This window comes from Melospiza georgiana, chromosome Z, assembly GCF_028018845.1.
Source record: "Melospiza georgiana isolate bMelGeo1 chromosome Z, bMelGeo1.pri, whole genome shotgun sequence".
In the NCBI taxonomy this organism is placed as follows: Eukaryota; Metazoa; Chordata; class Aves; order Passeriformes; family Passerellidae; genus Melospiza; species Melospiza georgiana.
The window spans coordinates 75,057,892-75,071,265 of NC_080465.1; the positions used below are offsets into that span (position 1 = coordinate 75,057,892).

Consider the following 13,374-nt stretch of genomic DNA (forward strand, 5'->3'; position numbering starts at 1 on the left):
CCTAACTGCCTTGCACTTGTATTTTCTAATGAGTTTTTAGTTTGAATGTGCATATGCATAAGTAGGATATTCAGTGCTCATGTGGTTTTCCCCTGCCCGAGGTGCAGTGAGAATAACTGCTACCCTTACACCCTCTTCTCATGCAGATTTCATTATATTTGTCCAGTTTGTATAGGGGAAAAATGTTACTGTGCCAGTTCATATCAGCTGAACTGTGTTCACATCTCTTCTCTAGATCTTCTTTTTGTGGCATTTTCATCAGAAGGTTATGAGAGTGCTGCTTGTGAATAACCTGCTAAGACTTCTAATGTGAATTTAGTTGTGTTTTGTCAAGTGATTCGTGCTGGAGTTCCTAAAGGGGGAAGGAAAGGTTGGTGATAATAATGACACCATTACAAGTTACAGAAAGCACCTACAATACTAAAACTTTGCCACATTATTTTGTGTTCAGTGATGGAGGATTGGGTGTAGGAGACAGGGAAGGGATTCACAGAAGTGGAGCAAAGTGCAGATTGCTATCCACGCTGAGAAAACATTTGAGGCACTATGGCATTTGCAGAGAGGGGTATGATAAAGGAGGAGGATTTTTCAGTATTTGAAAATGTGTGGAAATTTATACATTACTACTTAAACATTATCTGTTTCTGGATTGGAGGTGGCGAGGAGTAGAACATGAAAATTAGGAGGAAAAAAAAGATTACCAGACCCACAGGTGGAGTTCACACAGAGAGAAAAGGGCAAACTTCTTGGTTTTTTTTTCCAAACTGAGGTCAAAATACTGCTTTGGTTTTGCTAGCATATCCTGTCATTTCAAAGTGCAGGCTTTCTAGTATTGCTTACCTTCTTGTAGAAGACCTAGAAGAATGATCTGAGGCAGTGGTTTCCACCTTTTTTATGCCCCCTATCGGCAAAAAAATTGTGAGCACTCACCTTCAGTATATTTTATTTCTGAATTACATACCCCTGTGCTAATATATATAAAACATACACAAAGTTAAAAATGAAAAAAGGAGAGAAAGGTTAAACAAACACTGTTTAAAAATTCTCTTTGGTAATATTTATCAAAGGTACGAAATCCATTTTCTTCCTGCAACCCAATGGGTTGGGATACACACCCCACTTTGGAGACTGTGACCTGAGATCTCCTGTAAAGTAGTTTAAATAAATTTTTCAGTTATCCAGTAGTAACTGTTTTTCTCTCTCTCTCTTGTGATGTTTTTGCTGTTTTTGTAGCTGACATATCCACTTTTAGAACACAGGGCAAGTGTTCACAACACTTTTAGTACAAGGGCAAAACCCTTAGACATACATCAATGTTGTGATTACAGTCCTGGTCTGACCCCAGGTGTTTGAGTGACAATGCTCAGTTCTCTTTCAGGCAGTCTCACTGGAAGATGACAGTTCAGAGCTGGGATCTGTGTGGGAAATCACTTAGTTATTGCCTTTAACTCGCCATTAAGAGATTAAATATTTGTGTATAACACAAAAAGTGTGTATAAAGTAGGTTTATTTTTAGCTTGAGGATCCAGTAAATTTTCAGCTCTGCTGCACAATGTAAGGTCAGCTTCCAGTCAAACCTCCTTTAGTTCTTACTTTTAGAATTTTCTTCTGTGTCTAGTAGGCAGTTCATAAGATGTGTCCAGCTGTGTTCCAGTTTCCACTATTAATAAATGGTGTTGTCTCTTCCAAGGATTACTATGGAATCACATTCCCGGCTCCTGCAACCTTGACAGGCAGAGATGGGAGCCTTGCTAACAACCCATACTCAGGTGAGTGCTAGCTACAGATGATGATGACAAGTGAGAAGTGCTGGTTTCTCAGTGCAGGTCATCCTCCTGTTGCTCAGAGAGGAGTTGCTTTTCCCTTCTGTGGTCAGAGAAGCCCTTCCTTGTTCCTGCTCTCGCTCTTTAGCTGTCATTGTGCAAAGATGATATTAATGCCATCCCAGATTTCATCCCAGTGGTTTTCACCCACTGCCAGTTGATTACAGCTTAAAACTGTAGCCATAGGCATTGCAGTTCCTAGAATGATGGTATTAAGTGCTGTCATACTTCCTAGTAACCAGCAAAAAGGAATACTGGTTGGGAGTGAGGTAGAAGGGATTGATGTATGTCACCTTCTTGGTAAACATGTGAACATGCTGCTCTCTAGGCTGCCAGAAAGTATAAGTGTTTGTGAATTTTCTGCTTCATTATTGCTTCTCTTGGGAGGCTGTTTTTTGGTTAATAACTGAATTTCCCTTCCTGCTTCTTCAATAAGGTGGCCCTCGATGCAAGCCTTGCTTTCCTGGCCTTCAGCTACTGTCTTCAGAACTTTGGTGGTGTGAGGAACTGGACATCTTAACTAGTCATGCTTGATAAATAAACAGACATTGGCAAAAATATGCCCATCACTGCCTGTAAATCCTAACCTGCTTTCAGTCCATGAGCTAAAGCTTAGCTAAACAGGTTAACCTCCAGGAGAGTCACACTTTAACCCAACAACCATTGGCTCTCTGGCTATTTACCATGCTTCTGCTTTTAGCATGTTTTATTGCAATGATCTGATAGTAATGAGTCTGCTCAGACCGTGTGAGATAGGTGAGTATTGGCATCTCTCTTTATCAGCGGAGTAGCCATGGCACAGAGTTCTGTGCCACAAACAGGCAATATCCCTGTGGCTGTCAGGAACAGACTGGGTGAGGGTTTCCCATAAACAACTGCAGGCTTTCAGGTGTAGGATGTGTCCTGCTCTGTAGTTGTCTGCTCCTGTTCAGAGGATATAAGTCCATTGAATTCTCCACTTTTGCAGTATCTTTGATAGCTTTTCTGACCAGTTCTTTCTTTCACAGGTGAGGTAACAAAATTTGGCCGTGGAGACACTGCCTCTCCTGCTCCTGCAACCACGCTGGCCCAGCCGCAGCAGAACCAGACACAGACTCACCACACGACTCAGCAGCCCTTCCTCAACCCGACCCTGCCCCCAGGGTACAGCTACACCGGGCTCCCTTACTATGCTGGGATGCCCGGTGTTCCCAGTGCATTCCAGTATGGGCCAACCATGTTTGTAAGTGTGACAGCCTCAGCTTTAGTGCTCCCTGCATGCCTCTCCAGTTTTGCTTTCTCCAGCCCAAACCCTCCACTCCTCTTGGAATTATAGGAAAGTTTGGGTTGGAAGGTATCATCCAAGACTGTCTTGTTCCAATCCCCCTGCTTTGGGCAGGGACACCTTCTACCAGACGAGGTTGCTCAGAGCCCCATCCAACCTGGCCTTGAACACTTCCAGGGCTATTGGCCATCCACATCTTCTCTGGGCAGCCTGTGCCACTGTCACACCACCCTCGTGGTGATGATTATTTTCTTTATATCTAATCTAAATCTGCCACCTTTCAGTTGAAAACACCTGCCCTTTGTCCTGTCACTACAGGGCCTGGTAAAATTTTTTTCCCACCTTTCCTATAAGCCTCCTTTAAGTGGAGAAAGGTCACAGTAAGGTCCCCCCAGAGCCTTCTTTTCTCCAGGATGAACAGCCCCAGCTCTCAGCCTGTCCTCATAGGAGAGAGGAGCTCATCACCTTGATCACCTTTGTGACCTCCTCTGGATCTGCTCCAACAGGTCCACAGCTTCCTCATACTGAGCACTCCAGAGCTGGAGTCAGTATTTAGGTGGATTCTCATTAGAGTCAGCTTCCCCAGTCTGCAGGAGATCTCCAAAAACATGCAGCGTGAGAAAATAGCTGCAATCTCACCCAGAAGAAAACAAAATATTTGACAGGCCAGAACTCATGGACCCCTGTGTGAGTTTCTGTACATACCTGACAGCTGCATTTTGTGGGCTTGCTGTTCCTGAAAGCCCTTATGAGTCCCTGGAGAGTCAAGGGGGGAGCCAAAGCTGAGTCAGTGAGCTAAGAGCCTGGATGGAGGAGACCCCATTAAGTCAGAGAGCAAGGCTGGAAGTCTCAGGAGGAGGAGGTTATTTGGGAAGAGGTGCTCCTCCAGGCAGAAGGGTAGATGAGGCTATTTAGGGCCCTGTAGGCTAGTATTTTATGAACAGCCTCAGGCAGGAATTGATGTTTACTTTGATTGTGTGGTTGTTCTCAGGTTTGTGGGTAAAAATTTGCTGTTTACATTCAGCATATGAAAGAAATACACAACCTGTTCTGAGGGAGGGCTGCGCTGCAATCACAGGGACACCTCTAGGAGAAATCCTGTGACACAAATCCACTATAGCAAGTTACTGCTGTGAGCAGTCCCATGCCATCCCAGTCCTCCCAACTCCAGACTGAATTCCCAACACGAGGTGGAAGGTGCCTTCCCCACTAGATGGCAGAGGGAGTTTGTGTTCCAGCTTGTGTTCCAGCTGACGGCACTTCTCGTCCCGTGCTTTGTCCAGGTACCTCCAGCATCTGCTAAGCAGCACGGAGTCAACCTGAGCACGGCCTCGACTCCCTTTCAGCAGGCGAGTGGCTACAGCCAGCACAGCTACGGTGCAGGTAAGGCTCAGCCCCGCTGCCCCCGAGCGCGGCGCCGCTCCGCACCCTGACGCCCTCCCTGTGCACCCCTTGTGCAGGCTACGACGACTTAACGCAGGGAACAGCAGCTGGAGATTACAGCAAAGGAGGCTACAGTGGCTCATCTCAAGCACAAAGCAAATCTGCTGGCACTGGACCTGGGAAAGGTAACACTTTGAGACAGGAGGTTCCCCTGGAGTGGGATTTAGTAGGGCAAACTCCCAGTCAACACAGCAGCCAGCGCTAAACAGGGCCGTGATCCAAGCTGTTTCTCCATCTCCCATACACAAAATGCTTTTCTAATGACTTAGTTGTTCCTTGTGAACCTCATTGTTGAACTTCACACAAAAATCTGTGTGGCTGATGCACAGCTTGGACCAATTACATGTGGGAGAAATGGTAAGCTGCCTCCTAAGCCAGAGCTTTCTTTGCTGAAGAGTATAGTGATCTTCAACAGTGCTGTGATTTTGAAACTTGAGCAGTTCAGTGCTGTTGCTGAAATGCTCCTCTGCCAAATCATAGCTAGATTTTAAGTTTCTTGATATGCACCTGAGACACCCACGTGTTAGAGAGGAGCAGGGCACTTCACACATCTCTGGGCTGTCTAGCTGCTGCCTGTGCACACTCATAACATTGTGTCGTGCTTGGAAATGTTTCCTTTGTGACCATAAAAGCTGAAGAATTTATGCAGCTCATACAAAAACTTTATTTGGCACATGCTGGTTAGATCTGAGAAGCCTGTACTGGGCTGCTTAGCACTATGTCGTTCATCCTCATTCTCAAGCAAGGACCAAGCATTTGCTGGGCATTTGAAACACCAGGTGGTCACACTCTTTTCAGTGGAGAAGTAACCCAGGAAGTGTTCAAGCAATCCAGCAGTGCCCAAGGAGGGTTACAAAAGCTTAGAGCAGTACCCTTGAGCCCAGATCTCTGATTCACCAAAAAAAGCAACCATTGGCTTTATACTGATCCAAATGGAATTATCAGACCCAGCCTCTGTGGAACTGTGAATAAGTGTCTCTGAGGTAGTGATGCTGATTCTGTCAGGGCAGAGGGGCACTGCAGACTTTCACTCTTCTGTAGGGTGTGAAAGGACAGGGGGTTCAGATGTGTAGGAGATGCTGAGTCTCATCACTCAGGGCACTACTGCAAAGCTCTTGAGTGCTGCAACAGAGCCAAATGCACCTCTGATCCAGGGGAATGCTGGCTTTTAGTGGGCTTCAGTGAGTGGTCAGTGCAGCTAACTGCTGCCTGGTGCATTGGAAGTGCATTGGAATCCTGCAGCGAAACACAACACAACAGAATCCGAGCGTTAATGGCTGGGTGTGGACCCGGGTGATTTATCCCAGTGGGCTTTTGCAGTGGGAACCAGAAGCTGAGCCCTTTCCTCTGTTCCCATGTGGGGTGCTGTGGGTCTGGAGAGTCAGCGGGGCAGTGCATCCCCTGAGGCTGCCAGAGGTGCTGGGAGCAAAGCTTGGGCTTGTGCTGGCTGGTGGGGTGACATTCTCACCCTTGGTGGTGTTTCTGTTTTCCAGGTGTTTCTGTGACCTCAAGTAACACGGGTGTGCCTGATATCAGTGGCTCAGTCTATAACAAGACTCAGGTGAGGAGTGTTGGACCCTCCTCCCTCAGGGCCCAAGGCTGATGACTCCTACTCCCAGGCTGGCCAGGCTCAGGGCCAGCAGGCCACGGCATCTCTAACGCTGGCTCTGGTTGCTGCTGGAGTGAAGCCTCATCCTCTGTCCCACTGTTTCTGCGGTGTCAGCTCCTGACAGCAGCTGCTGGCAGAGGCTCAGTGCTCCCTGTGCTGCACACTGCCCACGCTACACTACGCCAGCAGTGTCCTGGGTGCAAATGAACTTATGGGTGTTAGCATTTTTAGTCCAAATAGCCCCCAAAGCAGGTGAGTTGAGAGGCTGTTTGCTTCCCATCAGAGGGACAGGCAGTAGTGCCTGCCTCTAACCCCCAAGGGTCCCTGTCTCCTGTGGCTCTGCTCAGTGTGCAGCTGCCCTGGCAAAGCAGAAAGTGCTTTGACAAGCTGTGCAATGCAGTGGGCTTATGTCCAGCTCCTCTTTGCTCCTCCCTGCATGCTCAGCAGGGGAAATAGGTGTCTGGCCGCCATCCATGCTTACAGGTAGGAAGCCAGCTGTCAGCTCCATGCTTTGGGGTCGAGCTTTGGCCAGCAGGAGGAACATATTACTGCAGCTTCCTGTGTTTTTGTTGGGCTGCCCTGGATAGGTAGAGTAATTCTAGGCTGAACCCACTCACTGGGAGAAGGATTGATTAGGCAGCTGCTGTGATCCCATGTCCCTCTGAATGGAAAGAGGTCAGGGGAAAAAAGCCCCACAATGTCTGTGACAATAAAAATTTCAAAAGCCATTAGTGCAGAAATACGGGTGAGAACAGGAGCTGAAACTCATCCTCTGGTGTGCTTGCAGGTGTTCAGTGTGACTTGGCTTCCTCATGGGGTAGGTGAAAGGTTCAGGTGATGTGTGTTTGGGCCACTCTTGTTCTGCTCTCGCTGGGTCTGCTCACAGCAGTGTCTGACGCTGTGCCCGTTGCCCCCTGTGCAGACGTTTGACAAGCAGGGATTCCATGCTGGCACTCCGCCTCCCTTCAGCCTGCCCTCTGCTCTCGGATCCACTGGGCCCCTCAACCCTGGTGCTGCCCCGGGCTATGCTCCAGCCCCGTTTCTCCACATCCTCCCTGCACATCAGCAGCCTCATTCCCAGATGCTGCATCACCACCTGCAGCAGGATGGGCAGGTGAGTCAGCCCCTTCTGCCTCTGCAGCATCCCCAAGGGCACATTGCTCCACTTCCCAGCAGGGCTCTGGGGTGCTTGTTTCCTTCTGCTGCTTGCTTTGCTCACTGGGAAAGGGCCTTGGCAGCGCTGGCTGTTGACCAGTTTGGTGGGGGGAGCTGAAGTTCAGCAAGGGGAAATGCCACTTCTGTCCCTGGGGAGAAAGCAGGCCTGTGCACCAATGTAAGTCAGGAACCCCCTGCTGGAAAGCAGAAGAGGCCCTGGGGGCCTGGTGAGCACAAACTGACCATGATGCAGCCATGTGCCCTTCCAGCAGGAAAGGACAATGGGATCCTGAGCTGCCCCAGGCTCAGCACTGCCAGCAGGTGAGGGGAGCTGCTCCTGCCCTCTGCTCAGCCCTGTGAGGCCACAGCTGCAGCACCGTGTCCAGTGCTGGCTCCCCACTGTGGGACAGACGTGGGTGTGTGGGGGAGCTGGGACAGTTCAGCCTGGAGAGCACTGAGAGGGAATCTCATCAATGTGCAGAAAGGGAAGATGTAAAGAGGATGGAGCCAGGTTCTTTCCGGTGACAGGAACAGGGGGCACAAACTGGAGCACAAGAAGTTCCTTCTGAATATCAGAGAAAATGTTTTTGCTGGGATGGGGACCAAGCACTGCCCAGGAAGCTGTTGGAGTCTCCATCCCTGAAGTTGTCTGGGAATGATGCTGGGCAGCTGGTTCTTAGGTGATCCTGCCTGAGCAAAGGGGTTGGACGAGATACCTCGAGAGATCCCTGCCTGCCTCAGCCAGGCTGTGACTGTGTGAGGAGCCCATCCTGCTGTGGGCTGGGCAGGGATGGTTGGTGGGGTTTGAAGCCAAGGCAGGTGCTGCTGTCCCCTGTCAGGGGGGCAGGAGGGCAGGATGTGAGCACTTGTGGGGAAAAATCAAGCATCCCCTGCAGGTTGCATGTCAGCTCTGATTTGGTTTCACCTGCACATGTGTTTACTTTCCTAGCACTAAATATTCCCTGAAAAAAACAGTGCTCAGCTTTATAGTCCAGTAATGGGACATGATTTTGTGCTCCAAATGTGTCACATCCTTGTCTGGCTCACCTTGGGAAAGCTCCTTTGCTGTGCCTGGCCCTGCTCCTCATTTTCCTTGTGCTTGAGCCTGTTGTGCTTGGGGGGCAGTGGGGTGGTGCATCCCAAGCTCCTGCTTGGTGTGCCCGTGGATGCTTGCCCTGGACCGTGGGGTGCAGAGATGGTGCAGGGCAGAAGCAGATCTGTGCAGGGGGGAGCATTGCAGCACTGCTGGGTGTCAGGGCTGTCCCTGGAGATGCTGGGGTGGGCTTGTCTTCCTGGGGATGCTGGTACTGTGGCAGCTGATGCTCCTGTCTCCTTTGTTTCCCTTTTCTAGGGTGGATCTGGCCAACGCAACCAACCCAGCACCATGCAGCAAAAGTCTCAGGCTACCAAAACCGCCTATGGCACTTCTCCATACTGGACAAACTAAACCCGAAACCGGGGAGGGGGGAGAGAATGAAAGGAGAGGAGGAAAAAAAAAAAAAAAAGAGAAAACAAAAGAAAAGAGAAAAAAGAAAATAAAAGCTGAAGCCCATTCTTGGAATTATTAAGAAAAGTAACTGCTCAGCCAAACGTCTGTGCGTGGAGAACTGCAGCCAGCCAGCCATCCTCTGTGTGACTCGCCTGCTTCCTCTTTGAGTTGCTGTTATATGTAATATATTTATGTATGTATTTGTAAATGTAATAGAGCCTAAATGTGGATTTCTGCATCTTGCAGCCTCCTTTATTTTCTTTGTAGGAAAACTAATTATTCATTTTCCATCTGCACCAGGGCATCATTCTTTGTTTTGTATTTTAAATTCTATGAGTTTTTTAACTCTGTCAGACAAACTGTGCCCTTTTTTTTGGAGCTGGAGCCCATTTATTTAATGCAGTTCTAAATTCAGACAAATAAGGAGACCTGCCCTTCCAAAAACCTAAATCAAGATGTGTCCTGTTGGTTTGATTGTACCCCCCGACCCCCAATATACCTGTTATTTTAGAGGGGGAAAATAAAAGAAAGAAGCAAAAAAAGTTCTGTAGGCCTTCCCCTTTCTTTCATTTCCTCCCTCCCTCCCTCCTGCCCTCTTGCTGTGGAAGACAAGCTCAAGGGCAGTTTCATCACTGTGGCCTTGAGCTGCAGTCTCAACTTTAAATTTTTCAATTTTTTTATAATAATAATAAAAAGGACAGGGTTTTGGTTTTTGTTTGTGCAGGGGTTTTTTGTTGGTGGTGTTTTTCTCTAGCAAGAGACTTTGGATGGCTCAGTGTGTCCTGGAACCTCCTTTGCATCATTAGAGGAAAATCTATGTAGCGGTTTCTTAAATAAAAGTATAAGCTGTGTCTTGTACCTCTTCTTGCCCTGAGCCACCTTCCCAGGACAGCCAGAGCTACTGGATGGAAACTTCATCTGTCCTTTCCCACTTTTTTTAAAACAAAAACCTTGGAGGCAACTCCTGGTCCTTCTTGTCCTGCACCAGTGCGGTGAATGTTCTAGGAGTTTCATTTCTTTATAGCCCTTCCTCCACCTAATAAATATCTGATCATACCACCGGTGTTTGTCTGCATTTTCAAAGGCTCCAGGAGCAGTTTTACAGCCTGTCCCTTTCTGCCTGCTCCTGCAGCAGCAGCCAGGCCGGGCGGGCAGGAGCAGCAGGTGCGTCTGACAACTGCGAGTTCACCTGCGTGCTGAGAGCTCTCGGGCACCCCCGGCAGGGATGGGATCCGGAGCCACATCCTCCCTGCTGCCATGAGCAGCCCATTCTGCCTTTGGTTCTCCTGGGATGGTGCTCCGAGTCCATGTGAGCAGCTGGGATTGGTAAGGACAGAGCACAGCTGCGGCTCTGCCCTCGCACTTTGCTCACGAGGTCCATGGGCTCCACTGGGAGGAAGGGCTGGGGTGTGAGAGCTCCTGAGGGAAGGCTCCTGCCCAGACTTACCCTCTGATCACCCTGTCCCTGTGCAGCAGAGGAAGTGGGTAAATGTGAAACACACAACAGGCAAGGAGCTTTTATTCTTTTAGTATCCGCAAGAAAAAATAAATCTGTTTCTACCCTGAGAACCATTTTTCTTTCTCAGCTGGCCCTGTGAGGCCCAGTTGTCACCTAGGCCTCCCCCAGGCTCTGAACAGCAGCAGAATTACAATGGCATTCCTCTGCCGTGCCTTAAGTTTTGACACTGGTTGAACTCCAGCAGCTGCTCCAAGCCCTTTTCCCACTGCCAACAGCTTTGGGGCCTGAATGTCAAGGGGGGCAAAAATGTTTCTGCAGTCTGGGGCCCATCAGTTTGTACAAGACTGCACCAGCAGCTGAGCCCTCACAGCAGCAGCACCTCATTCACCCCCTTCAAAACACAGACTGCCCCAGAGCTGCCTTCACTCTCCAGGTCTTGTTTGCAGACATCCAGTGCTGCCCCGCAGGTGTAGCTCGGTTCTTGCGTGCATGTCCAGCAGCAGCTGGAGCTGGGGAAAGGCAACAGGGGAGAGATGGTGCCAGCCCCCAGCAGCCCCTGAGCCTCAGGACTCACACCTTCCCAGCTGCTCTGGGTCCTGCCCACACAGCCACAGGCAGGCTCCTCTCCTCCTTGTGAGACTCAACAAAATGTTTCTCCCTTCCCCCACATTGTCACTTCGGCAGGACTTGCCTGCAGCAGTTTCACTCTAAGCCCTGTTCTGCTGATGGCAGAGGCAAGGTTGCCCAGTTGCACTTGGCCACCAAGGAGAGAAGAGGAAAACCCCCCTTTGCTGCCCCCCAGACTTAACCAGGGCAGGGTGGGCTGGAGCCCTTGCCCTGCCTCTGGTCCCACACTGCTGCTGGAGGAAGCAGCTGCTGGCAGCTCTGGGCAGCCCAGTGCTGTAGGGTCAGGCAGGAGATACGAGCAGCCCAGGTCCCAGACAGAACCATCCCTCCTGGTCCCTTTCCAGAGATTGGAGATTGCTTTGGGAAGGCAGCTCCAAAATGCCATCACACTCCCTCCAGCTCAGCTGTGCAGCAGAAGCCTTGGGCTCCAGCCACATTTGACTCAGCAGTTGCTGTGCTGCCATCGATACAAAGTGCAGCCAGTGCAACTCCCTGACACTTGTCCCACTAATTTTAGCTCGACTGCAGCAGCCGGGCACTGCAAACACCCTGCTCCCCTCCTGAGCCTGCAGGGAACAGCGCGGGACCGGCAGGGCTGGCACCTGGCAGGGCTGACAGCCATGACCTCAATTTCTCTGCCAAAGCTGCTCCCTGGCCCCGCGGTCAAACTCCTCTCCCACCCCCTCCAACCCTTTCAGGAGCTCCGTGCTCCTGCCCTGCCAGGGCACGGGGAGCTCTGGCCCAAATCCTGCATCCCTGCTCCAGTCACATAAATCCACAGACCACCTTCTCACTGGTCTGCCCCTTCCTGCTTAGGGAGACTAAATTATAACAGCAAAGGTCTGGCCTTTTGCCAAAGTCCTCTAAATCAGTTTGTTCTTTAGTCTTAGGTGCAGGCAGCTGTCAAACTGCAGCATTATTTTGCAATAAACTTAAAGATATTGGTGTATAAATATGTCCATTGATGCCAGAGGAGCAATAAGCTCGTGAACAGCTGTTATTCAAAGCTTTGAGGAACCCATGCAATGCAACCAGTTCAAACATGAAAGTAACAGCATGGAGATATTTTCATTTCACATTTTTATTAGTAGACAGATGTGCAGAAAAGACAAAATATAACTACTGAAGGAGAAGACAACACAAAAATGCATCAGTTAATTCTTTCTGGTAAATTATACTGAAGAAAAAAAGGAAAATATCTGGGAGTTCAACTAAGAAAACTACTAAGAAACCTAGTGTACCCTGCTGGTTTCAGAATGGTTGAAAACTGCATTTGAAGGGACATGTAGCTGCAAATGTAAACGCTAATATTGACTGAAACAGGAGAAAAGGGGTTAAGAAAAACCCAGAATACACAGAGCAGGTAAACATTTTTCTGCAATCTCTTAAATAGTTTCAAAAAAATCCCCTCATACTTCAGTTGTATTTCAAAAAAAGGAAACCAGCAAGTCAACAAGCAATGACACTGCACAGGACAGTGGGGAAGAGAAATTAGTCTGGTTAATGTCGGAGCTCTCAAAAGAGGTTGCTTTTTTGTCATTAAAAAAGGATAACAGAAGAGTCATAATAATGCATCTTACAACACCAAGCTTGGAAATACAAGTCACTGGAGAGTATACAGTGAAGACGGTCAAAAGTACAAGGGAAATCCTGAAAGATGCAGTATCCTCATTTCCAACCAAGCCATCAGCAAAGACAGTGTTGCCGCACTCTGCTCCCTCACCCCCCCCACAGCCGCCTGCAAGTTGGAGCTTGGTGTCCCTGCCCTGGCGGGCCCCGAGTCCAGCCCCGCACCCGGGAGCATCGGGGCCCATTTGTCAGCCCTGGCGCGGCCCTCGCAGGGCTGCTCTGAAGCTGGGGGTGCCCCACACTGTCACTAAACGCAGGGGAGCCCCGTTGCAGGCTCCAAAAAGCAGCTGGGGCTGGGTAAGTCCTTGCTGGAAGAAGGCTGACAGCTCAGGAGGGTGCAGCTGCCTTCCCAGGTTACATGCAAGCAGGAGGGCGGGCGGCCGAGGCAGCGCCGGGCACACGGAATCAATCGCCGCTCGGGCAGAGGGATGCACCGCCGGGCAGGGACTGCCCCTGCAAACCCCAGCCCAGCAACACTTTGGGAGCAGATCTGCCTCGCTCGCTTCATGCGGAGCCCCCAGGGCCTTCCTCTCCTCCCCGACCGGGCAGCGGCCCCGGAGCTTTTGCTCAGCCTTGCCCCGGGCGCGGATCCCGAACAAGGCTGCTCCCACCGAGGCACCCCCGAGGCACCGCAGCTGGGGACGTACCATGGAAAGCCCTGAGACACACGGCGGGGAGGCGCGGGCTCTGGCCAGGGCGATGCCTCTGTACCTGTGGGGACCCAGGGTCCCGCCCAAGCAGGGCCAGCACCTCCGAGCTGCTCCCGGGGCCCCAGGCCCGCCCGCCGATGCGGGGATCCCGCGGGACGGAACTCGGGCACCGCAGCCCAACTCGAGCTCGCTGCACGGGGGAGCCGAGCGTCTGAGGAAGAGGGGT

At 50.3% G+C, this 13,374-nt stretch overlaps 2 protein-coding genes across 5 annotated transcripts in view; both read left to right on the forward strand.

Moving 5' to 3' along the window:
* The window catches only part of UBAP2 (ubiquitin associated protein 2), a 216,843-nt gene extending 208,008 nt beyond the window's left edge, over nucleotides 1-8,835 (forward strand). For all 4 annotated transcript variants that reach the window (XM_058043259.1, XM_058043260.1, XM_058043261.1 and 1 more), the window contains 7 exons: nucleotides 1,691-1,769; nucleotides 2,831-3,045; nucleotides 4,371-4,470; nucleotides 4,548-4,655; nucleotides 6,024-6,091; nucleotides 7,062-7,253; nucleotides 8,646-8,835. In XM_058043259.1, the coding sequence (XP_057899242.1) occupies nucleotides 1,691-1,769; nucleotides 2,831-3,045; nucleotides 4,371-4,470; nucleotides 4,548-4,655; nucleotides 6,024-6,091; nucleotides 7,062-7,253; nucleotides 8,646-8,741 (858 nt within the window). In that variant the 3' untranslated portion in view covers nucleotides 8,742-8,835. The remainder of the gene's footprint in view (nucleotides 1-1,690; nucleotides 1,770-2,830; nucleotides 3,046-4,370; nucleotides 4,471-4,547; nucleotides 4,656-6,023; nucleotides 6,092-7,061; nucleotides 7,254-8,645) is intronic.
* DCAF12 (DDB1 and CUL4 associated factor 12) overlaps nucleotides 1-13,374 on the forward strand; it is a 289,432-nt gene that overhangs the window by 249,426 nt on the left and 26,632 nt on the right. The window lies entirely within an intron of this gene.